Source organism: Periplaneta americana, chromosome 15 (genome assembly GCF_040183065.1).
Source record: "Periplaneta americana isolate PAMFEO1 chromosome 15, P.americana_PAMFEO1_priV1, whole genome shotgun sequence".
Classification (NCBI taxonomy): domain Eukaryota; kingdom Metazoa; phylum Arthropoda; class Insecta; order Blattodea; family Blattidae; genus Periplaneta; species Periplaneta americana.
In genome coordinates this window covers 119,793,657-119,821,403 of record NC_091131.1, presented here as the reverse complement: position 1 = coordinate 119,821,403, position 27,747 = coordinate 119,793,657, and the positions used below count along the sequence as shown (strand labels likewise).

The window sequence follows — 27,747 nt, the reverse complement described above, 5'->3', positions numbered from 1 at the left end:
GGTGGGAAAACGGGAGTATCCCGCGAAAACTTATCACCAAACACCGTCTTTGTCCGCTACAAATTCCACTTTGATTCATCGGGACAAGTCCAGAATTATAATGTACATACGTCAAAATGTCCACGGAATAATGTCCACGGGATAACAGCTTGGAAAGCCAACTCTATAACCTGTAGTGGTCAAGTTTGTGAGCAAAGGTGTGTGGAGGAAAAGATATGATAAAGAAACTATAGGCCTACACATTGTATAAGAAAATATTATTGTTGTTATTAAGCATATATGTTAAATCTGACCAGATTAAAGTGGACAAGGACGTGTAATCACAGGCTAGTATATACAGTCACGAAGCTCAATACGGAAGGAATATGCATCCATAGACAGTTGCTAACCACTAGGATCGCTACTATCGCCTCATTACAGACAATGCGAAATAGTACCGGCACAGTCTATTGTTCCTAGTACCCTCAACAACTAAAGCTTCGTGGCTGTATATACTAGACTGTGGTGTAATGAAGAAGGAAGATGAACTAATCAAGAAAATGTTAACTTTTCAAGTAGAAAACCGACTCTTATAAACATCTGAAATTCATCATGCTAATAACTGTGAACAAAAGACAAATAAATGTTTAATAATTAACCCTTAAATTAAAACAACTCTCACACTTTCTTAAACCACGACGGACTGTACCTTAAAGAAAACAAAGACCCAGCAGTTATGCGACCTAAAATAAATCTTAAAAAAAAAAAAAAAAAACAACTAACGCAATGTTGTAATTAGTTTGTAATTTTGCTTAAATTTATATATTCCTACCAATTTCTTTTCTTTTATTTTAATAAAATATAAAGCATACCGATGGCTAAGAAGTGATAGCCCGTATCTACAAAAAGGTAATTTAGTTTAACTACATTATTATTTGTCGCGCGCCGTGGCGTCGTGGTCTAAGGCATCCGCCTAGGACTCGCGTTACGGAATGCGTGCTGGTTCGAGTCCTCATGGGGGAAGAAGTTTTCTCATGAAATTTCGGCCAGTGTTTGGGATCGGTGTCCACGCAGCATCATGACGCACTTGGGGAGCTACGATAGGTAGCGAAATCCAGTTGCAAAAGCTAACTATAACGGCTGGAGAGATCATCGTGCTAATCACACGATACCTCCATTCTGGTTGGATGATCGTCCACCTTTGCTTCGACATGTGGACGTGAGGCCAGCAACCGGCTGGTCGGTCTGACCCCTTTATGGGCTGTAGCGCCACGGATTATTATTATTATTATTATTATTATTATTATTATTATTATTATTATTAAATACGTTATTGTTATTATGTTTACAAAATTGGACAGTTAACTAATATTCTGTCCTCGAGTAGAAGATCTTGTCAAACAGAAACACATACAGCAAGGTTGTTTATTTTGAGAAAAATTTATTTTTAAAACATTTTACTTATTCACCTGCAAATCCACAGATACGAGATATCAATTCTTAGCCATCGATAAATTGTCATACTTCGTCAATGTAAAGGTAGCCGTTACGGAAATAGAGCAAAGAAGAAAGAAAAGGACTCTTGTTTTCTGTAGAAGTTTTACTTTCGCTTAGAAGTCAAAGAAATGTCATCAAAATGATTTTCTCTTCATAATAATTAATTTAAAAACCATGCAAGACTGTACGTTCGGGTCGTTTTTCATAGTCAGTTATAAAGACAATTTTTGTACTCGCGGCCGATTGACTTTCGTGGTAAGTACTGTAGCTGCGTCACAAATAATATTTATATAATCTCATTTTGAACTAATAATGCCTTTTTAAATAGCCTACTTCGTGAAAGCAGTCATATTACAAGGATTACAATCTGTGCAGAATTAATGCGTACATCATTCAAACCATGCAAATTACTTGAAGTCTAGTATCCTACTTTTGTAATTGAAAGTATTGATTTTGTGTACAACAGAAAATGAAAGTCTCTCTTATTATTTGGGTCGCAGATGATAGTTCAAGAAAATAAACGACAAACTGGAATTTCATTGGTGCTATGATAATGAATTGGATTGTTACGAAACGCATGAGACAGTATATTGTGCAATTTTTATGACACCGATTATTATTATTATTATTATTATTATTATTATTATTATTATTATTATTATTACCACCATCATTATCATCATCATTGTTATTATGTTCTCTCTTTTACAAGATGTAGGCCTATAGCAATTGCACGGGCTTGAACCAGCAGGTACGTTTCAAATGCATGGTACATTTTACTCGTGTAGCTTATAGGCCCACAATGTAGGCTAATACAAATACCGGAAATGTATTGTTTGAGTTTTATTTCATACATTCAGAAATTTAATTTCTTTGTGAATACGTATTTTTAAGTGAGGTGTTCTACATTGAAAGATTTCCTTATTATAATGTACACGTTTACTATGACAGCTGTCTCGATTTTGTGGTGTAGGATATCTGGTAGATTTATTTGCCTTACGTTTTTGTTAAATAAATTAGTCATTTCCCCAACTGAGATGATTGTTGAGACTAAACTTGTTTCCAAATCAGTATATTATTATTATTATTATTATTATTATTATTATTATTATTATTATTAGTTTGTACAATAATCGAACATCGTCATGTCTTCACGGATCTCGATTCAACTCTTTTTGTCGTAATTTACATTTTATTGAATTAAAATCGAAATTGAAATATTAAATTTAGTTTCAAAGCGTTATTATTCAAATATATAAACTTGAGTGTACAATATTTGTAACGTTGTTTTTAATTATATTTAGTTATGAAATATTAATTAATTAATTTTCACTGTTTGTGACGTCCTACTTGTGTTCTTGTATTTACAAATTCGATGCAACTTGAATGTAATTTTATGCAGTATTACAAATAACATCATATGTGAATCTCAATATAAAAATTATGTCATGAGGAGCTATACCGATATTTTTACCCCCCTCTTCGTATATTTGATGGTTTCAGCACGCCCTCCCCCGGTCACCCTCCCCCTCTCTACCGCTGCAGGTAGTGTTGTTGGTTACCTGAGCCAGTCTCGTCTTGAAGCTCACCGGGCCAGTGTCTTGTATCTAGTCGGTGACAACAGGCGTCGGAATCTTTACGCGCTCTTTCTTTAGTGTGCATTTCAGGGAAGGCATGTTTGTGATTGTATTGGTGTGCTGTACTTAGTCTATATCCGTACTCATAACTCTCGTGACTACTACAGTGTGTTAAAAATTGCTATGTGCATAGAGTACTTGGAATTTTGAAAAATAATATAATTATTTAATTTGGATTCATTATTAATATGGAAACGAAAGAGGAGCACGGTACTTCAACAGGTGCTTCTCCGCCAGAACCAACAAAGAGCCCCACTTCTCCCAAGAAGTCTGAAGTTGCATCCTCGCAGAGTGGTGGTGCTATTCCGAAGGGAACAACAAAGAATAGAACTGGAGGCGTTAAATTGGGTTCGTTCAGATTGGGTGGCAAGAAGAAAAATTCTGAAGGTAGCGATTCCAGTCCTGATGTCAAAGACGATAAGAAGAATAAAAAGCCAAAGAAGGGGAAGAACGATACGTCACAAGCAGGACAGACACAGGAAGGAAATTCTTCCGGAAAGCAGACCTGGGACAGCAAGGCGTCGTCTCTTGTACGGAAATTGAGTATCGGTAAACACAAAGCCAAGAACCCAAAATCTCCTCCTCCTCCTCCTTCAGAAGTGTCACCAGATGCGACTAAAACAGAAGATGCTTTGGAGGAAGACTACTTCTCTCCGGTCTCGTCCCCCCCGCCCGGAGATCGGAACCAGATGATAGACGACGAGGTTTACTCCACGCCCACTTCTACAGTTCCGAGTGAATCGACTGAAGATGTCACAAGTCCTGTCGACCAATCGCCGGTTTCCAGCCCTGCTGACATTAAGGTAAACAAATCTGAAACGTGCAGTAGCGAGCATAGGGGAAGACTTAGTTGTGACGCAGTGATGTCGGGGATTAATGTCGAATGTGATACTCGAGGGTCATCGGAGGACTTGTTGCCACAGCCCAAGGCCATTCCGGAATCGATATCTCCACAAGATGCTAAGAAGTCAGTCGAGTGCGAAATGTCTAAGAATCGCGGGATCGGCGAAGAAATCACGGACTTTGATTCTGCACAGGACAATGAGATAGATTCGGAGGATTCTCGTCTGATAGACTTGCAGTCTGATGGCTCTCAATCCCCAGGAGCCAAGAGCGATGACGAGAGTCTGTTCAGGGATTACTACAGACATCAGCCCTTCGCCGAGATCTCGCCAGTGAAGGAAACAGAAGTTCCTCTGGGATTTTTAGAGAAACCAGCAAAGTTTAATGCGTGGTTTGCGAAGAAACTTAGTGAAGCTAATCAAGGGCCAGATGTGGTTGAATCCTACAAAAAGCAGACAACACGTGACCAGATTCTTTCGATTACAACTCCGATGTTGCTGAAACAACGGCAAGAAGCTGAAGATTACTACAAACTGACCGAACCACAAGCATCTGACATCGAATCTCTCACTATGCATGTACCGGAGTTATCGGGAAATTCGGATGACTTGAATCTGAGCTTGGAATCTGAAACTTCCTTCCCAACTGAGACGGATCAGAAAGTCGAGAAGCCTCCGGAAACGATGCCGGCACCTAACGATGCGAAGTCCCGTCTTTCACAGAGCCTAGGAAACTCGGTAAGCGACGACGCTGTTAATAGCACGTTCACCGTGATACAGTGTTTGTGTTGTAGTTAGAACGTAGTATTTGCTGTTTTGACAATATGATTTGTGTACTAAAGGACACTGTAGATTCCAGTGATGAGAAGTTAGATTGGGTATTACTATAATTTTGTTGTGTTGACGTTTTAACGAGCTTTCCCTACGGATTTGAAAACTCATTTAGCATTGAACAGAAATTTTACCTGAATATTTTGTCGGTATGGCGAAATTTTGACATGTGTGCTTAAGCATATTACAAAGCGTGTTTCCCTTATAATGTTTAAGAATATTCATTCACTTTCTGCAGTCTTTGTGATTTCAAATATCGAAGTTCAAAAAGATAACCGCTAATACCATACCTCAGGAAAATGTAACTTTTATTCCGATTGTAGAATTCTGAAGATCATATTTAAGCCAAATGCATTTTTAAATTACGCAAATTTAGTAATAGAATTAATAGTTGGTGCTTTAATTTTCGTATTGTATTCAAATTCACTGAGATACGTAGATAGTTTACGCTAATTTAAACGTTCAATTTTATCTTCTTAATGTCATGCTGTTGCATTTATTTCATAGCGCATCAATTTGATATCTTGAAGTAGAAGAGAGGATTACAAAAATGTTACTTTGCATGCATTATCATTGCAATTTTGATATTCTAGGGCATGTTTCATATTTGTATGAAACTAACACCGCTGTCTCTTAATACTGAAATCATTAACATCAGACAGGTAAAAACGATCTAAAACGTCTACTCATTTTAAAACAAAGAAATTGGGACGTTGTACAGTTTATATTTAAAGATTAGGTTGGTCTACAGTTATTTGTAATAGTAAATTTTCGGTGTATTTCGATTACAAGTTGCATTTTGCAGTTTCTGTATAATTTCGGTAATATTCAGGTTTTCTGTTTCAGAAACGTAGCCTATACATATATAGCACACCCAGGAAAATGCTGTCGTATGTCGAAAATCGCATATTACTTTCGTAAATTATTTCCAACACTGTTTCAGTGGTTAGATGTATGAAATTCTAATAATAAAATAGTAAAGTATCAAAGTTCTTGTACCTATTTATTACCAGGTCAAATATTTTACAGTAGTATTTTACTAGAAAATATAATTCTTTCTAAATCACCATTTTCGAGTTACGACACTATTTTACTGGGAGTGCGATATACTCTTTATATATTGTTGCATAATTAAAAAAATAATTCAACATTTGAATAGTTTACAATTAAAATTATGCGGGTTATTCTTACATGTATAATACATTCTAGCTTTTCTGCTAGAAACGTAATTTTAATTATCTTAAATTACATAAATTTAATTAGACTTAACCATCTTCAAAACTTTATGAAGAATGAGTAGGCCTATAGGAATTATTTTGTAGAGAATTATCTAAACGCAAGATGATCTTTGTGTGTGTCAATTTTTAGAGAGTTTGTTTGGACAAAAAGTTTTAACCGGAATGCATTTATCCATGAATAATAGGTGAAGTTAGTATACAGGCGAATCAAAAGTCTGGAACCATTAATTTTATGTCTGATACCTATATGTTCGCTGAATATAGACGCTCCCACCTCCCACTTACTATAACACCATCGAATCAACCAATTATACATGTAATTGTAGCATTCCACCATCTTGGATACAACGTTGCCAAAGGAAAGCGGATAGCAAGGACCCCCTCCTCACCAAAGACATTACAGGATAGTGGAGGAAAAAGGGGTTTAGGTGGGGTAGTGACATTCTTTGGCAATTGTGTGTATATGCAAGACATACCAAAAGCCTAAACTAACCTAACCTGTCACTGAATGAACCTTACGAAAATTCGCCTTTTCTCTGTGACCTAGATCATATATACTCAGATAGTTCGGCCTTACAGGCTTTGACGGTAACAACTTTTGTCAGGTTTACTGTGCTGCCATCTAGTTATTACATAAGGAGTCACGTCATAATTCCCATTTGAATTGCATTAGAGACTGTACTGCCATCTCGTGTTCGTTTACGGCGGACGGGTGGTGATCCTGGCGGTTGTTCTCTTCAAAGTTCTACCGATTTTAACATAGGGATGATCTATCTGTTACATATATGATCTAGGTCTGCGATCAGTAAGGAAACTCTCAAACATGAGATGTATCTGTAAGTGTTGGTCCTCCCTGCCGCCTAGCCTTTGCACTTGGACGGAGCGATCCCGCCTGACAGCACTTCATCGCCAACCCGCACTTTCACAGCAACTTTCTACCCTTATTTCGGTGCGAAATTGGTGTAGACACTCATTTTTACTTTTGTTTACGGTACATATGGATAGACTAGATGCCAAATACGTAAATACATTTGTATCTTAACGTGGTAACGAATTGTAAAGAAACACCGAAATGGAAAAGCACTAGTGTGACCACTCTAAAATTATCGCAAAACCAAATGCAAAATCGGTTTTAAGATACCTCAATTGCTATAGAAAATATCGTATATATATAAAAGTTTCCGTAAAATTGGATGAAACTTTGAAATTCCAAATGAAAAAGAAATAATTGTATGAAATGGTAATTGAAACATTGTAGGAGTGCCTTTGGCACAAGCTTCAATGATGCGGTAACAGTTTTATGGGAAATTTAATGTGTAATATTTTCTAAAGGAATTGAGATATCTTAAAACAGATTTTGTCATTGATTTTGTCGTGAAAATCTAAGCGTTGGTGGTCACACAACCCATTTTTATTAGAAATTTAAGTTTTATCCAATATGGTGGCTTTCAAGAGGCGCGCGGAGTCTTACACTCGTGTGTGCAGTTGGTTTACTCATTGGTGTTTTATTACAATAAATGGGAACGTGTATATTCACTTAGCATACATTAGGCCTACCTTCCAAACATACAATAAGGCGATTCCAGACTCTCGATTCACTTTGTATCATAAATTACCTTGGTTTTTTTTGGCAACATTTTATAGAAAATTAAAATTCGCCTATTTATATGAAATATTAAAATTTCTGTTTATTACGTAGGCTACATTCCTTGTTTAATGGTATAAACAATGTTAAGATAATTAAATCTTCTTGTTGACTGAAAAGATACAATCACGTGAAATATGTAAATAATGTTGAGACCTAAAAATCACGTGGGCGAAAAGGTGTTGAATCTATTTTGATTATTTATTTTAGACTATATAAAAATAAATTTGGTTCATATTTGTCTGATCTTGCAGTAGGCATCTGTTACAGTAAATTCAAGCGATAATTCAAAAGTTATAGCAAAAATCATATTGCTTTTATTATAACCTACCAAGCTGTAGTCCACACCTGTGGAGTAACGGCACAGTCTACTATATACAGTCACGAAGCTTGAGTTTTGAGGGTGCTAGAAACAATAGACTGTGACGGTTCTATTTTGCATTGCCTGTAATGAGGCGATATTAGCGATCCTAGTGTTGAGCAACTATCTGTTTGTATATTTACTACGTATTGAGCTTCGCGACTATATATATACTAGACCGTGGTAACGGTCAGCGCGTCTGGCTGCGAAACCAAGTGGCCCGTGTTCGAATCCCGGTCGGGGAAAGTTACCTGGTTGAGGTTTTTTCCGGGGTTTTCCCTCAACCCAATACGAGCAAATGCTGAGCAACTTTCGGTGCTGGACCCCGGACTCATCTCACCGGCATTATTACCATTTCATTCAGAAGCTAAATAACCTAGATGTTGATACAGCGTTATCAAATAACCCAATAATAAAAAAAAAAACTATTACTCTCGGAATTCACAGCCCCTAATTCACTATTAGTTTAGAAAGGTGTTTAGAAATTGTGTTGAATGTTCGCTTTGATCTTATTTATAATCAAGCGTGAAGATATATTTCTTATAGCCTAATTATCTGAGTTTGAAAGTCAAATATGGACTTATCACGAGGATTGGAATATATATATATATATATATATATATATATATATATATATATATATATATCTTAAATTTAAACGAAATTATCCATTCGCATACTGAATAGTTTTCGAGAAACATGATCAACCGTTTTCCTTCTAACCGGAAAGGATTGGTATTTTATGGAAAAATAAACTGAACGGAAGCATAGAAATTGCTTACTCAAATACGCATAGGCGGATTTCCAAGATTTCTAAACTAACTAAAAAGTTTTCTTTTGTCGTTTTTCTGTTACACTACATAGCAAACCATGAATAGTTTATTATTAGGCCTATGAACATTCCCAAATGTTAATTTACATTATTCTACATACGCTTATCTAGGTTTTCACGAATAATTTTTAAAGATAGTTTTTAATACTAGTTTTGTATTGGTAAATAGATGCGTTAAAGCAATTGCCATATATAAGGCGCTACAAATAAACTTCATAATTGTATTTTATGTGAAAGAACTAAAATATTGCTACATGAACGCAATAACGTCCCCATCAAATGTAATTTAAATATGGATGCTCATACAGAAGGTGCTTAATATGATTGCAAGTTGTCACAAGAATTGACTGTAATTTGCGCTACAAATGCGAAATTACAATAATATTAATAGAATGGACATCATGCCAATGACTTTATCTTCTGTCCGTACTATTATAGTGCATAATCCGATATTTTGCTTACCGAAACGTCGGTTCTCTCAGGAATGAATGAATGCATACTTTCCATTATATCCGTGCATTATCGCTAATAGTAATAGGAAAACGTAATTGCTAAATTTTTATTAGACCTATTATAAACATATTTTTCAGTAGTCTGCACCTGAAACATAAGTTTTTCTTAATACACGAAGTTTAGTCAATTTGTGACTACTTGTAATCATATTAAGCATATATTAATCTGTATGAACATCCATATTAAAATTCTAATTAGATAGGATGTCATAGTGTTCATATAGCAAAATTTTAGTTCTTTTATATAAAATATAATCATGAAGTTTGTAGCATTTTAATTAAAAACTGTTAGATGCTATTATTGATCTATTATCAGTACTAATAGAAAACAATGCATGCAGAATAAATAACTTTTCTAAGTTGCAATGTACATGAGCATTACTTGGCTGTAAGACTCATTTTTGTCACTTGTTAATAGGAAACATTTAATTGCAAGTCTGTTAAATGACATTGAATTTATTTACAACACAACGAGATTTTAATTTGTCCTCGGTGAAACAGTATTCGTTAAGACGCGGGAGTTTACCCAAGATGAAAAAGAAAGAAAACTAGTTGGGAAGCAAACTTGATCTTTACACGGGGGATGCGTATAAGTTACGCTACCTGGCCGTGTTATATAACTTCCAACGCCAGAGCATGCTATATATTTTATATCTTCCATAAAAAAGAGTAGCAATTCCAGTTTTATATGATGCCCTAGAAAGTTTGAGAGGTCAAACTACACATCTGAGGTGACTCAATTTTTTGAATCCTTATTTCGAGGTTTTATAAGACTTGACTGTTAAGAACTTATTGAATATTTTTCATAAACTTAAAAATTATAAATTACCGGAACTCTCTTATAGGTTATACGTTGTTTAATATAGCAAGTTGATCAGTTTCCTGTCCTAGGCGCACTTCAGTAGTAACAGAACATTGGAAATATGTGCTGTTTTGTGGGCTTTTTAAAGGTTGATTGTATACTGTCTTGGAAACAATTGATGGCGCGACTCTTGGTGGTGAAAAAAGTATTGAGCAATTCACACCAGTAAATGTGTATTTGTGCTGTCTCCTTTTGGTTTTTTGCATCATTAATTATATTTGCGTAATATTTAATTAAAGTTAAGTACAGTTTAAAAACAATATTTCTAATTTTGTTCGTTACATTAAAGCAAAATAAGAACGTAGTATTTTTACTCGTATTTTTACCTGTAGAGTTTTAAATATTCTAAAATTTTGTTTTTATAACTTAAATAAGCATAATTATTTTTAACGATCTCTAGAATTTCAATTCAATGTGAAATAAGCGTATCTTATTGTCTGTGTTCTCTGTAAATTCAATTAAAATTAGGTTGTAGAGTTTATTTTAAATTTTCGAAGGTTTTGTTTAACGTGAAATGAGTGTTGTTCATTCTGTTGGCTAACACACTTTAAAAACAAAAATTAAACGGTACCAATATATCGTCTGCATTTTTTCTTAAGGTACGTTTTCCTCGGTGCGACTATTGCGATGATCGTTGAGCACTATTTCTTTGTATTTTCTAGAGTCGCTCGGAGGAAAACAGCTCCATAGAAAATACAAAGAAATAGTGCTCAACGATCATCGCAATAGTCGCACCGAGGAAAAACGTATCTTAAAGAGTTTAAAACAATATACAGTCACTCGAAAAAAAAAAAAAAAAAAAAAAAAAAAAAAAAAAAAAAAGATTGAGGCACACTTGATAGCGCATATGACAGAATCCCGACGCTGTGTTCACACGAACACGTTTTCTGCATTTCAGGTAACTTTACACGTTAACCCGGACTCTTATTCAGATATGAAAGAAAGAGAAAGGACAAGTCGGAGAGCTGCTTAGTAGCTACGCGGTTAGCGGTATAGTTGTGATTGGAATCTACCTATGACAGTTGAAGACGGACGTAGGTTTAAGTAATTACTCCTACCTACTTTTTTTTTTAATTTAGCTCATTCCACGTTGTTTTGAGAAATGTGGATAAGATTAGCGACCTGATCTTGGTAGATCCTTTACGCTTCCGATTTCAATGAATTTCCTTACGATCTTCGTCACTGTTGTACTGTATGTGGAATTGGATTGTGATCTGGATGCAGATCATTAAATAAATTCGCCGCCTCTCGATGAGGTCGTTGCTAGTCTCCATACCAAAATATAATTAAAATCAGAATTCTTTCCCTTTCGCTCAACATTAGATAGGATTATTTAACGCACTAAATGTCAGATTCAATTCCTTTAAGGGGTTAGGTATAGCTTATAGCAGTAACATTTTTGGAATTCAAAATTTTTTTCCTCCATTACTGTATCTTGTACAATAACGAAAATTGGTGTGTGTAAAACACTGTCCTTCTGTTATACGAAAATTTTTTTTTTAAGATTTAAAAAAAATTATACATTTTTTGTCAAAATTGAAAATTGTGGAAGTTCACTGTGCAGTGATGAAGCGTTTCCCTCATAACTCATAAACTTGTTAACTTTTTCTTGTTCTCTCTTTTTTATTTTATTGCTAAAACTCATATTTACAATATCATGCTCTTTCAACTACATGCCTTAATAAATAATAAATATATATATATATATATATATATATTTATTTAATTTTGTGTTAGAAGAAAATACTGACAATTTTTTTAATGAATTTATTTTTTATCAGACAATCTATCAAAGGTAAAGAAGTAATCTTGCATCCTATTAGAGATATGACATGCATAAATACACACAAAAAATTTCATCACGGAATGTTGGATAGTTTTTAGTTATGTGGGAAACGCTTCATCACTGCACAGTGAACTGAATTTTGGGAAAGAAAGAAAAAAAAAATAAAAAAAAAAAAAATAATAATAATAATAATTTTTTAATCGTAAAAAAATATTTTTTTTTCATATAGTAGAAGCACAATATTTTACACGTACTAATTTTCATTATTGTACAAGATACAGTAATGGAAGAAAAAATGTTGAAATTTTCCAAAATTTTGCTGCTGTAAGCTGTACCTAACCCCTTAAATAAGATGCTTCTGTATCAATAAACATATGTTTTAATGGATATAAACAAAGGACAGCCAAATCACAGTAAACGGAAGAAGCGTTTTACTCGTATTAATCGTTAGACCTACAGTTTTTTTTTATTTGGAAAGAATAAATTTATACAAAAGTATGGAGTGTGAGTACTTTTTGAAAAGCTCTTAATGAGCATTATTCGAAAATATAACAATATATTGGGGATTCCATTTAAAATAAGAGTTGGAGTTACTTCCAAACCGGAAGTAGAAAACGGTAATACCATTGAGTTCTTAGTATACGGCTATCCTCACAGAGTTTAAAGTTCTGAATCACATGCTTCAAAAGTTATTTAGGTGGTGCGGGACTTTTAACTAACTCTGTATGTATTTAGTCAACACTTATTTGTGTATGATAGGTAAACGATTATGGATAAAATAATACTGAAATTTAAATGCCATTTTTTTTCAAGCTTGGAGGGGAGGAGGTTCAAACTCGGTAACCTCCCCTTGCGTACGCCCCTGGATTCACTGTTTTTAAATACTATTCAAACATTTCATTGGAACACACAAAATAAATCGGCTCATTTTTCATAATAAACGGTAATGAAGTAAGCATTGAGATTGATTAACTTTTCGTGAAACATCTTTAAACCCGTTAACCAAAGATGTCATCTATGAAATGGAAAAGAAAAGTAACGGACTTTAATCGAACTCTCAATCTTCAGATTTGTTGCTCTATGCCTTAACTAGCTACGCTAAACTTTCACATGTGAGAGTAGAGCTGCCGTGTATCATACTACTAAACGTTGACGGATATACTTAATTAAAAAAATGTTCATTTCTTAATATAAGTGATTAAAATGAGCTATAAATAATAATTTAAAGGTCAATCAATTAAATTCAACCATTTCGTTCTCGAGAATAATGTAATAAAGTTAGGGACTGATGAAAAGGCTTTAACTAACACAATATTATTTTCCATGTGGTGAACGCATGCGCAGATATGTCCAATAGATACTTTGAAAATATTAAGTGCTCACTCTTTTTTTGGAGTGACTGTATATGACAATGACCTTTCACTTACCTATTCAGAACAAGCTCGATGAAGTGGTGAGAGGTTGTTCAGAGCAACACAACTTAATGTGCACTCCCTGCTGATTGCAGCGTTGCACGATCTCACAATTCATATGTTTTAAAATGCACGTTTTTCTGGAAAACTATTCACAACATAGTAAAATGGTATTTGATTTTTTTTTTTCTTTATTGAAGGAATCGTCCACTAGAATGAATAACATTATTTACGGTTCACTCTGCATAACGTCATTTATGGATTTTTTAATTATTTCCTTCTTGAACGTGAACTTTGTTGGATAAATGCATGTATAACATAGGCCTATTATTGTCACACGTTAGGTAAAGCATTAATGTTTCTATTAAGTTTTTATAATGGATCATTTTTAGTTGAGATAAAAAATTAACATGTATATTTTTCAAATTATTCATTCTTATTATTTTTCTTCCCTCTCACCCCTCTATTCCTTACTCTCGATATCAAATCTATCCTTAGCTTATCGGATTACAATGACCACCGAATGAAGGTCAGTTTCCTTAACAAAGATAATTAAGCAGTGGAAAAAGCAGCAACTATGATTTGTATCCTTTTTGTATCCAATGTTGCTGGAAAATAAAATGTAAATTTAAAAAACTCTATAAAAATCAATAAGAATCGGAGAAAATGATTTTTAATGACCCCAAAAATGGGTGGGGGAGGATTTGACAAAAATGCAAAAAAAAAAAAAAATCAATCTAAATTTACGTTTTCTTAAAACATAAAATGAATTACTGTATTAAAGAGCATGGTTTCAAAGTTAAAAGAAAAATAACTTTCCATAAACATCTTCGGAACAAGTTACCGTTTCAGCTCCTGCTTACACAAATTGAGAATAAATATGTTTTAACTGCTTATTTATAAGTGTGTATTAATAGTTCGTGGTGTGTCGAATTACCGATATTATGCGGTGTATCACCGATAACAAGGTCGTAAGAGTAATCAGAGTATGCGAGCTGTTCGCCGAAGTCAGGTTGCCACGTTGCCGTTTCTTTACAGTTTTTAACCCAGTACAAGGCCAGGAATTTGTATTATCTCTTGTACAGCACAATAATTAATCACTTAGTCTACTCTATGTAATAGAATTTTCTGTATTTCGGATTGCAATGCTTGGGAATCGGCGAGTAGTTCCGAAACTTCGAAGTAGATATACTTCGGTATAAGATTGAATATGACCAAAATGTTGATCACAACTGAACCACAATGAGATCTCGGATCTTGACATTGTAAGATATTTTCACTTGTATTGCATACTATAAGAAATGATTATTAATCTTGAAATTATGGAACTTCAAAGTACTTCAATTGAAAAAGCTCGTTTTGATCTTCTTTAAAGTTGTGAAATCTTAGCAACACGTTAACAGTTTCGCAGTTTCATATCCTGAGCCTCAGTCCTTGATCGTGTTGGCCTCAATTTGCCTTTCGCTTCTCATAAGATTTAATTTGCTGTCTAAAAGTCTACACTTTCTTTACATAAGCTCCAATATTTAAATAGAATATTGGTTATTCTTACTCTTCACTGCGATCTATAGAAATAGGACATTGAAAAGCTGATAACAGTAGGCCTATGCAGTAAGAACATACCGTCACAAGAATAAACGAGTTTCTTACTACTCGAATCATCCGCTGCTAAATACTAGTAGCTACGACATATTATGATGAACGCGTAAATGCTGAGAATACATTTGCATTTTTAACTTAATAGGTAGGTAGGCTTGCGTGTAATGATCAGTGTGCGGGTAGTAGGCCTAGTATATGAATGCAGTACATTGAGACTCCTAATGCGTAATTTTTTTAAATTCAAACCACTTCATAGCCTATGTGAACAATTTCTATTGTTAATTTTTGTTCTTGGAACATTTAATTTATCATTCGTAGAATTTGTAAGTTTTTTCGTCAGATTAAAAAATTGATGTCTAAGAAATCTACAGTTAAAGCCGTAGGCTCTATCTCGCCTCGAGTGAATTGACTCTGTTCTCTCATAATCAGCTCTACGCCTCTACATCCCAATTTGAGCCTCGGTTTCCCTCAGAAATTTCTTCCAGGCTTCCCTATTTTTGGCAACCATCCACCATCCTTTAATTCCAAGCCTTCTGAGGTCGTCCAAGACTCCGTTCATGCATCGCAGCTTTGGCTGTCCCATAGTCTTCCCCCCCCCCCCTCCTCCCATGACTTGGAGATTTCATACTCGTAATTTTTTGCCCATTACAATCTTGAGACAGTTTTTTTTACTGATTAAAAAAAAATCAAAGATCGCCTTTGTGCGATATGAACCTAGACCGAAAACAGATGTGCGAGAGTATGTTTAACCGCATGTAATACTTTCGTGTTGACTGCATAATTCCTTTAGAACACTCATCAAAGATATCAATGATAGTTATACTAACGAACAACCGTGTAACTAATTTTGTATGTCAACTTTTGAAAAATTGAATCAACATTCCTTAACACTACAAAATTCGCAAAACTGCAGATATTTCCTTATAGGTTCGATAAATATGTAGCCTACATAGTGTAATCTAAAAACGAAAGATCTTATCGCAAGAACACATTAGTCACTGACATACCTTGCAAAGATCGATCGTTTAGTATAACAGCTGATAACACTGATGGAGGTAAGCGCAGAATTTGACTTCTACAATTTACCTCTGATTATAATGTCTTTATATAGAGAGAATTGGTACTGTTGAAACCTCAAAACTGATAACATCTCAATGCAACATGTATTGCAATATAATATTTTGTTCGTAAGGTTACTGGCAAATTAAATTGTATTTCCTCTGAGATTTGTTTCAAGTGTAAGTTGTATTCTAAATACAGTACTGGTATATGCTGAATGAAAGCTAGTTTAACTGGATGAGGCATTAGAAGTATTAGGTGGTGAAGTAAGACTAAACATGGTTGATGATAGTTTGGGAGAATCATCTCATGGTCTAGTGCTCTCATTGTTATTAAATCAATATCCATTGAATTTAATATTAGCATTGTGAATTGTGTGATTTAATCTGTATTTGCAAAAGCTTTGTACGAGGTGGAAATACTGTAGATGGAAGTAAGTCTAACAACAGTTGGTGATAGTTTGGAAGAAGTGTAAGAGTAGCATGATCGTAGTGTTTCCACGAAGTGATGTTATTAAATTAATATCCATTTAATTTAGTATTGTGAACAGTGATTTAAAAATTATTAATATTAATCTTATGTCTACTATGATTGAACTAATAAATTCCATGCCTGCGTGCGAAATTCAATGTTTAATGTATATTTTCCTTGGAAGTTGTAAGAGATTGTGAAAATAAGTCTGGAGACATACTATTGTTCCAAAATTGAATTCAGAGATGTAGAGTAGTTAAGCACATTCCACATGATGATTCTAGTTTTCCCCAGAAAGTTTTCAAAACTGAACTCTCTTACACAGTCTATACAAAGATTAATTTTTGGTCCTACAGAATACATCTGTTATGGTGACAATTGATATTAGAGGAGAAAAAAAAATTCGCTCTGGTGCCAGGGATCGAGCCCTGGTACGTGGCTCTACATGCCAAGCGCTCTACCTGGGGATTCGATCCGCTGCTGTGGATTGAACTTCGGTGTAGCTCGATGGTTGGAGTGCTTGGTACGTAGAACCAAGGACCTGGGTTCGATCTCTGGTGCGAGAGCAAATTTTTCTCCTCTAATATCAATTGTCTCCTACACAGAACACACTATTAAGTATGTCACTTTACTACAGTGAATATTGCAGTACCGGTACTTTCAAACAATGTAGAAAATGTAGTTTACGGTAACACTGTGAATAGTTGCAGTTTTAAATGGCAATCCACAAAAAATTCAAATCTCGTCTAGGTTCTAAAGTTCTCATGTATTCTTGCAGTGTCTGATAAGAGATCTTTTTTTCATGAACAGGCACAGCAAGTTGGTGAAAAGCGTGAGCATCTTTACAAGATTTTGGTGATAGGTGAACTAGGCACAGGAAAGACTTCAATTATCAAGCGTTATGTTCACCAATTCTTCTCTCAACATTATCGTGCTACAATTGGAGTTGACTTCGCACTCAAAGTCCTTAACTGGGATTCAAATACAATAATAAGACTGCAGCTGTGGGATATTGCAGGTATGTGATGGAAATTGTTACTAGAACGTAGTATTTGTAATATTTCAACAATTGCTTTACTAACAACATATTGCAAATGTATAATTTTAGTATGCTGATACTACTTTGATAATATGAAAAAAAAAAAAAAAAAGACTGAAGAAAATGTCTGTCTGTTTAAATAATCCAAATGCTCAGCTTTCCATTATCTATTAGAAATTCAAATGCAATATGGGTGTTTAAAGTTGTAGTTACATTAATAAATTAAAGTACTACAGAAAAGTTTAAAACTTGAAAAAGTCATTGCCTGATACGCAAGTTGTACTCAAAATTTCAAAAGATGAATTTATGAATATTAGTTTTAATCTGCATTTAAACGTTAAACAAATGTTCTGGATATGTTGGTTTAGGTGATGCTAAAAGCTACAGTCTAGATTTCTGATGTCACTAAAAGAAGGTGGGAGGGGAACCCACCTCCAAATTTACTAAAATAGAAAATTTCTAAGCAATTTCTTAGTGTTAATTGGTAAAATGTTTATGAATTGATAACACAGTCCAAGTTTTGAAGTTGTAAGTCGTGTACAATAATTTTTCGTACCTATGAAAATTTTGGATGTATAAAGTAAGATTTTAAGTAGAGAGATAAACATTTCGCAAGTAATGCAATTGTTGTTGAATTAGCGAAGTAATAATTTGCTGTAGGTACAGTACATAGTTCATGGAAAAAGAGGACATTCAATAAAACAACGAAACTCGATAATGTCTTGTCTGTTTGCACAAGATTATTAGATTCATGCTTGAAATAGGACTATGTATCCACATGCTGAATATGTAACAAAAAATTTAAGTGTATATTAGTAATGCTGGTGTCTAGTTTTTAGTCGAATGTTCTTTCTTGTCATATTTCTTCTGTTATTTTTAATCCAAAGCAAAAATATACTGAATATATAAGTAATGAATTTAATATTTCTGGCACAGAGAGACTGTTCTTTGCAAAAAAGCCCATTCCTTTGCACTTTCCCAAACTATTGCAATGGTGAACAAAAGTAATAATGTATTTGGAAAGTTTTCTATACTTTTTCTTTTCACTTTGCAAGCCAGTTTTGAAAAGGGATGGTAGAACAGAAATTGCAATGAAAAGTGGAAACCGTGAAGTGGAAAGTTTAAGGGTGGAATTGGTCCCTGGACTTGCATAATTATAAACCTATTTATCACGTAATGAACAATTATTTGGACTTGCTGCATTGTGGGTTTCGTGAATCACATTAAGAGCATCTTATGTCTTTTGAAAAAAAAGTATTTCACATTACTTAGCTCCTGTGTACAGTTCATAGTATGTACTACTTCATAAATATCTGGATTTAAGTGTACGTATTCATAAAAAGCACAATTGTCAAATATTTGTATTAGCTGAGTATAAACTAATAAGGAAATATAAAATGAGAACGAACATAAGGCATTCAAATTTTGTAAAATTTTTGCGAGGGGGGGGGGGGAAGGAACTGGCCAGTTGGCCACCTTACCCCATTATCTTCTGGCTTAGTTGCAATTATGAGTGATGCCTTATTGGTATCGCTTATGAGTAGGGAACGGATTTCTAGTTTTGTATCTATTTTGTTTACTATGTCCTAGACGTATGTTATTCATATATCTCTACATTTCATGTACAGTATCCCCTACTAAAATTCTATGGGACCAAAAATGCCTAAATTAACTATAAAGCCCTATAAATGCCAAAATCTTGGCTTGTGCCAGAAAAGCGCCTTTTTTTTTTTATAAGCATTTTGCATACATTTAAAATAAAAATGCTGGTACTAAAATGATCATCTTACAAACACTGGTTTGGCAAGTTCGTTCCATCTTGATCTTACAAGGAGAGAGTACAAGATTTTAGCTAATTTCTTGGAACTGAATTTCGTTTGGAAAAGCACATCTAACATAAAAGGAGTGGTAAGTTGTTCATGTTAGGCTATAGCTTACAAATTAGTTTCCATGTCAATGAACCCCTGTTATGTGAAATGAAATTAACCAATCAGGTGTAAGTCTCTCACTGATACAATTTGAGTCTTCAGTTCAGTAGCACTCATTGTCAGCACCAGTTCTTTGGAATATTTACTAAAATTAAAATGGTTAATTATTATATAAACTCCTATTGGATTTTATAAAGTTCTAAATCTCTTTTTTAGCACCTAGAAATCTGTTCTCTACTTATGAGGTTCAAACCTGTCTTCGGGCAGTTGACTACATAACAATGTTTTTGCAACACAATCGAAAAGTGCAGTGTGTATTTTCAATGTGACAATATTTAATGAATTACAGGTCAAGAGCGTTTTGGGAATATGACCCGCGTATATTACAAGGAGGCAGTAGGAGCATTCATTGTTTTTGATGTAACGAGAGCAGCAACATTTGATGCAGTTGTTAAATGGAAGCAGGATTTGGACACGAAGGTGCAGCTTCCAGATGGCACGACAATTCCATGTGTGCTTCTAGCAAATAAAGTAGGTTCAGCAAATGCTAATGTTCTACCCAAGTCTTAAGTTAATTTTACTTATCATTCTAATTGAACTATTCTGTTAATATTTCTCGGTAAAATTGCTTACAAGATACTTATATTATTATTTCGTGAAAAAAAAGTTCTGGAATTTCATGGAACTTACTGATCTATTAATGCAGAGAAAAATTACCTTACTACGGACATTACAGCAATAAGTACTGATTTATTCTTCGACCACTGGGTGGCACTGTGCTTCGAGGGACTGCTGACATCCGAGCCCTTAAACTTGCGATGTTTCACTGAATTAAAACTCATATGCATACTTACTAACCATAATATTTTGTATTTAATATTAATTATGTTATATTAATTACGTAATTTTGTACTCACCCTCATGACCAGAGGGCGGATTTATATGCACTAAAACTAGTGAATATTATATGCGTGCATTTATGCAGTAAAAACTTTGAATATATTCTCTAAAAATTGAGAAAATATGCACAAAAGAAAGTCATGATTTTCAATGAAATTCACAATTTTCTCACAAATTTATTCAAGTAATAATGTAATAAACAAATGATAAGAATAGACTGATGTTATACTTTCATTGAATTTATAATTAGGCCTCATTAGTCATGTGCTCATGTCATTAATCATATTCCAATCTGATTAGTCGTTGAAACATTACACGAGGTATTGAACGCAGAGAGAGAGGGAGCTGGCCGCCTGGCAGTTGCTCAACCATCGACGAATAAACTGGTACTTATTGCTGAAACTCTCTATATATGTTACTGTAATACTTAGTATTGTTTGATCTTGTATACAAATGTGAGTGCGATATTTCTTACAGTGTGACCAGCAGAAAGAAGGTCTAGTAAATAATTCTGCCAAAATGGAAGAGTATTGCAGAGAAAGGGGCTTTACTGCCTGGTTTGAAACTTCTGCAAAAGAAAACATTAACATAGAAGAAGCTGCTAAGTGCTTAGTAACGAAGGTAAGTTTTTCAGGACTATTTTAATAGTATCACTGTTATTTTTTATTATAAAAGTGTACAGCTCCAGATTATATTGAAAATAGAACAGTTATAAAATGAATAGAAATTCTAGCATGATTTGTGGTAGTCTGTTTTTTTGCTCTTTACCTCTAATTACTGAAATTGGAGAAAACTTAAAATTTCTTGGAAAGTAGCAGTTTCTCTTTGAAAGATTATGCAAAATATAGGATTAGAAGAGTTCATTGAAATTAATCTTAAAATAAGGTAATAAAAATGTACACTTTAAATACCTCATCATATCCTACAAATCGTGAACAACTTTCTAAATCACAAATCTTGATAATACCGTATTTACCCACATAATAGACGAACTTTTTTTTTTTTTTTTTTAGATTTTATAACAAAAAAAAAAAAAAAAAGAATATAGTACGTCCTTTATGCGAGGGAAAAATTTTAGTGGAGAAAAAAAACCGCGTATTAAAGGTGCCCCAGCTCGAGTGCTGAAATATTCGATAGAATACGTAACAATATATGGGCCATGACTAATTTCTATATTGATTGCGTCACACTTAAGACACAATAGTTGCAGGTAACTTGTAACAATGAATACAGCGACAATAAGACAACACCTAATTGCTATTATTAACACTAGCCTTGCCTCATTCACTGGTACCATGCATTGTTGTTTAAAAACTTGAATTTAAACAGAAGCAGTGCGTCCAATCTTAAGATTTTTGATATTATTAAAACGATCTTTGTTTAAAATGAGATGTCTATTATGTGGGGATTATATTTTTTTAATTTTAACACAAAGAATTGGGCTGCATCCATTATGCGGAGATGTCCATTATGTAGTTACCATTCTCGCTATTAACAGAGGTTTGCATCTTCAAACTTGGTAGAGGATATGGATTTGTAAGGGTGGTAATTCTTTACATGGGATTTTATGTGATAGTGTCTGTTTCGATTGATAGGTCTTGTATTAGAATCAATCCTGCTAATCATGCTGGTCATAATTTTCATACTAATAATTCTGTATTAAATGTGCCTCCATTTAGAAAATGACTAAATTCTACTGAATCAAAATAATTCCGAAATAGTTTACCATGATTACGTGAAAACAAACCCATCAACCAGTCTCAAAATCTCTTCATTCAGCACTAAATGAGACTGCCGAAAATGTTACTATCAAACTCGGTCTAATTACTAGAAATTAAAGGATAACAGGAATGAGAAACTTATTGTTTAGCCACATGATCATAATATCAATAAATGTAAATAAAATTTTCTTTCAGTTGAGTAATGTTAGTTGAGAAGTAAGAGTGGAGTTTAATATTATACAACCTTGACTTTTGCTGTTTAAGAAGTTAAAAAAAAATAACTTGGTAATACTCATAGTTGGCGACAGGAATTTGAACAAGACTGATTTTGAAATCTTCTAGAAGTGTTGAATCTCATATTGAGTCTTAACGTAGTGTGGCCAATAATTGTAAACATTTCATGATTAAATTTTCCACTTAATTTTTTTATACATTTTCAAAGCATGCGGAAAGTATACAAATCATTACTTAAGTATGTTGACTAAATTTCCATTTACTTCCTAACAAGAAATATCTTGTATAAAGCAGGTTACAAATTTCTTTCATTGCAGTAGTTTGAACAAAAGTTTCAAATGGAAAGAAACTTTCAATTGCTATTCGAAGGAGTCTTAATTTAGAATATTCCTTACCTCGTTTGCTTTATTAAAGTCTCGTTTAAATGTTTAAGATGTGAAATAATTACAAAACTCTCGTGTCGCTGCATTAAATATAATGGTTTATCTTATCCTAACAGTTGGAATGAACAATAAATAGTGCATACACACGTCTTAATATTGCAAATGAATTTTTTAAGAAAATCTTATTCATTTCAATGCTTTAAAAAATCCAATAACCTGCATTTGACTTGCTTTAGGTTACTGTTGGGAATTCTTTAAATCCAGTGTTGAGATATATTACAAATACAAACTGAGCGCTGGAACTTGCCAGTGAATGAACTGATATGAAGACTGAAATTAAAATTTTCTATTAATTTTTCTTATTGGTACGCAATTAGATCAAGAAAGGTTATTGTATACTTCAGAATTTTTGACATTCGAAATGTTGCACACAGAGAAGAATGTTTGACAAATTTCTCTATCTGAAAATGGCTTAATTCGAAAGCTAGATATTCTTACTTGAAAAGAGGATTTTGTTCTCAGTTCAATCTGGTTTAGTACAGAAATAATTCCTTTTCAGATACTAAAATTTTTCTCATGGATTTTTAATGTTCTTCCAGAATTTGGGGTGTGTAGTACGGTACCTATTTTTCATTCAGCTTAAAAGACTTAAACAAAATTACTGTACATTAGTAAGATATTCTTTGAATTCATATATTCGCAGATACAGTCAATTTTGATTATAGTAAACCTCTGCGGACAGCATATTTCGTTCACTATATCTGAGGTTCACTAAACCGAAGTGTGTGTTTTATAATATTGACGTTGCTATACATACAACATTAATGTCCACTTGGAACAGACCATGTTCAATATCAGTAATAAATTCGCTTTATCTTCGAACTTAGACACTTTACGCTTCGACATTGTGATGTTCACAGTTCGAAATTTGAATTTAATCTGACCATGTAGGTAGCAGGCACTGACCAATTTCGCATCTTTTCCCACTAGAGGTATGCTACTGTGTACTCAGCCTTGGAATTTCCCCAGGTTCACTTTTACAAAGATGTGGGACAGAGGGTTGATGACCATTATACTGTAATCCTTCTTTTATTTACCCTTTGGTCATCTCTACTCCCTTTTACAAAAGAAAACCCTTCCTCTTCCTATTCTTCGAATAACCTCTTTTAAAAAGCCAGAACTAATCCTTCCTTTCTCCCTCACTGTGTACACTATTCTTTTTAACATGTTTCAAGCTGTCCAGGAAGCTAAACAAATTCTTTGTCTTTCGATGCGCATAATGAGTAGAAGGTTTGAGATTTTGTTCTGAACATGTTCAGGAGAAAGGGTTTCCTAAATTACCATTTTAGACATTTTAAAATTACATTTTCTTGAGAAGTTCTACTTTTAGGTTCACTATAACCGAAGTGAGGATTCACTATAAACGGAAATATTAATGTTGTTGTTTGATGTTGTTTTCTAATGCCAGGCGTTTGACAATAAAGTCATTTGACCTCTTGCACTCCAATATTTTTCAAAGATATTATCATGGTCAGTCACTGAAGCACAGATTTTGAGGTGTTCCCAATCCATTTCTTGGTTTGAGTTGCACAATGGGCAGTTAGGGGGCTGATATATTCCAATTCTATGCAGGTGTTTGGCCAAACAATCATGGCCTGTTGCCAATCTAAATGCAGCTACAGACTATTTTCGTGGTAAATCGGGAATTAACTGTGGATTATGATGCAGAGAGTTCCATTTTTTCCCTTGAGATTGTGTTATCAAATTTTGTTTGTTGAAGTCCAAGTATGTAGATTTAATAAAGCTTTTCACAGAGTAATATGTAGATTTAGTAACAGGTCTGTAAGTAGCAGTGCTGCCCTTCTTTGCTAATGCATCCGCATTCTCGTTTCCCAGGATTCCACAATGGGATGGTATCCATTGGAATACAATTCTTTTAATGTACTTTATAATGTATGCAGGTCGGGACCAAAACTTTAGGTTCACTATAGCCTAATGTTCACTATAACAGAGTTCATTGTATCCAGAGTTGACTGTATTTTCATAATGAAATTTAATTTTGATTGCAGATATTGCAGAATGATAAGATGATAAATCATAATGATTCATCGAAAGATCTGGAGAGGTTTGCACTTGATGGAAGGAATCAAAAGGAACAGAAGAGCAAGACATGTTCTTGCTGACAGAGCTCATGACTGCTGTAAACTGGAAAGGAACCTGGAATACTTCGTGCCTCATGGTGACAAGTTTGACTCTGTGCCTGGGCCGCAAAACAATGGCTACTCTTTTAAGTGGGAAGATGAAATAATTCTCACAGGTTCAATCTAAATAATGCTCCAAGCACAAATACACAGCACTGCTAATGGTCAGATAAATAATCCGAGCAAAATTGAGGGATAACACGTAAATGACACTGAAAATGGCTTAATGCCATTTCGTTCTCACTTTCCCCATAGAGTTGCATAACACTTTCTTCGCTGGCTGTCTGAACTTAATTGCCTGCAATGCAGATGATCTTCCATCATTATTACATCCTTGTTGTATATGATAGAGTAGAATAGTTGAAGAGCTACTTAATCTATTTAGATGGTGATGGAGGCAATTATGTACATTCCGCAGTTGGAGGAAAGCTAAAACTGTTCCTTCTTGCTAATTTTTTTTGCTGAAATGAGTTCCCATATATTTTCCGATACCAGTCATTTTTTCTTTAAAGAATCTTTACTGTGTGTTTGGATTCTGTTTTAGGAAACTATAGTTTTCTGTTTAGCCTAGAATACCATTTCATCTCGTCAGAGCTGTGGTTAATACTTCACCTCTCAATTTTTCTTAGATGTATTAATTTAGTCAAAGTTGTTGTGCTAATGCTTGGGCAATATCTAGATTGTACCTGTACAGATACTAGTCCTGACAGGAGAAACAAATCGTCGAATATATCGTTTGGAGACTTCAATTACTTTTGAGCTATTTGGTAAAGTTTGTGAAGTAGACAAACTGCAAGATTTTTTAATTTGCAGCGAGTATAGGCCCTAATCCATAACCAAAATGGCCATTACATTCTAATATTGAAATTACAGTACCAATAATTCTCCAATTTAATTCAAATATAACAATCAAGAAATGTCCATACACAAATACAGTTTATATATTTCCATAATATTTGAGCTTAAAACATTAAGCAGTGAAACAAGTGCACTTCTAAAAAGATATTAAATTTACTTCGCATACAAAAATAATTTAAAAAAAAATCTCGTCTCACATTTGTTGCATTCGTTCATGTTTTAACCTCAAATGTTATGAAAGTGTATGAACTACTGTAGTGGTATGTAGACAAGAAATTGATGATTACATAGGAATTAAATTGAAATATTGCCACAATTTTTATATTTGAAATAATGGCCACCCTTGTCTTTTAACATTCCATTTTGGATATGAGTTAAGGTCTGTAATACTGTAGAAATGTTAAATGTTTCTCAGCAATCTGTGTGGAGTAAGTTTATATAGATGGGAAAGCTTGCAGCATTATGTTTTCCACAGAATAAAAAGTGCAGAACAAGCATATGAAAGACATTGTTACATATTCAGTTCTATATTTTTGTATCTTGTTTGCAACACCCAAGGTAAAATATTGATCTTTTATAAATTTGTCTGAATTTTGAAAACTGAAACATAAGCTATCAAATGCACTTAACGACAGCAATTAACTGCATAATGTATACTAGTTAGAATGTTGAATTAGTTGCATAAGCGTTAGTCTAAAAAATTTGAATTAGTAAAGCAATGACATCTAAAGGAGCAAATTAGTACTGCATCGGTTGTGTTAATGTTGCTGAATGTTCTTTTCAATTCAGCATATATGCTAGATTTTTAAATTTATCTGCACTTTCCCTGAATGAGTTTGCTTGAATTTAGACTTGTTCAGGATTATTTCTTGATGTTTCATTTTTAATTTCTTCTACATGAATTTTGCAAATGGTTTGCCATGGCATATCTGTAATTCAGTGCCTCAAACGTATTAAAGACCAATTTTTTTATATTTTCTACACAATCTCTCGTAAAACATCAGCTCAATATATCATTCATTACTAACTATTCATTTTTATATTTATTTAACTGATTTTCACTATAAATATTTAAATGTTAGAAATTCGTATTATTATAACGTAACTTGAGAATAATTCAAATTTTAAAATATAAATTTGAAAAGACGACAAATTATTATCGTTTGTACATTGAAATTAGTTTATTGCATGCATTTAAAGTTTCTTTACTTAGCAAGAGAAGTTACACAAATTTGTGAACAGAAAACCTAAGAGTGTCCTCTGGACACAAATACTAAGGAAACTGAAAACATAATGTATTTACCTGGCTTATCTGCATAATTTGCTAGTCTTAAATATTCGTGGCCATATTTCCTGATATATAATGTATTTTTATATGTATGTTTGTAATGTAATTAGAAATATTAAATTATGAATTTCCTTAAACAATGCTCTTCCTTTCATTTTTCTTATTATTGTACATTTCTAGAACTAAAGCAAATTTTCGTAGGGTTTTAACAGACCTTGGAAGAGTTAAATGGGTTACACTAAATTAGTGCAAACGTGATATAAACCTGATTCTAAAGGCAGCCACTGAAATGCTATGCAAGAATGGTATCAACTCCCCTTCACAAATTGATCTAATATGGGTCCTACTTCTGATAATAACTGTTAGAGATGACTCATTCAACCTGGTCAATTTGAAATTACTCATTTCTTTTTCAGCTAGAGCTGTTGTACTGTGCACTCATGTGTCTGGAAAGAGCTTTGGCACTTTGATACACTTTAAGTGTACCAAAAATATTTCTGTTGAAAAGTTGACTGCTCAACTGCGAACTCCAGTAACATGCGAGTGCGACGTTGTCACAGTTACTCTCTCCGTCTCTGTCACTCAGCTACAGTAATTTTAAAACTGGAGCGCGACGCTTTACCTGAGGTTGG

At 33.8% G+C, this 27,747-nt stretch overlaps 1 protein-coding gene across 1 annotated transcript; it reads left to right on the top strand.

The window, feature by feature from the left end:
- The first annotated feature begins 3,072 nt into the window (after positions 1–3,072).
- LOC138715301 (uncharacterized) lies at positions 3,073–27,255 on the top strand. The gene is made up of 5 exons (XM_069848076.1): positions 3,073–4,693; positions 17,374–17,581; positions 19,880–20,061; positions 20,908–21,051; positions 24,838–27,255. Exons 1-5 carry the CDS (start codon positions 3,302–3,304, stop codon positions 24,949–24,951), a joined length of 2,040 nt encoding a protein of 679 aa, XP_069704177.1. The 5' UTR covers positions 3,073–3,301; the 3' UTR covers positions 24,952–27,255.
- The last annotated feature ends 492 nt before the right edge of the window (positions 27,256–27,747 follow it).

Coding starts and splice junctions, on each gene's coding strand:
- LOC138715301 (XM_069848076.1), top strand. CDS start 3,302: ATGGAAACGAAAGAGGAGCACGGTACTTCAACAGGTGCTTCTCCGCCA. Junction 17,582..19,879: donor GCAGCTGTGGGATATTGCAG/GTATGTGATGGA, acceptor AATGAATTACAG/GTCAAGAGCGTTTTGGGAAT. Junction 20,062..20,907: donor GTGTGCTTCTAGCAAATAAA/GTAGGTTCAGCA, acceptor TATTTCTTACAG/TGTGACCAGCAGAAAGAAGG.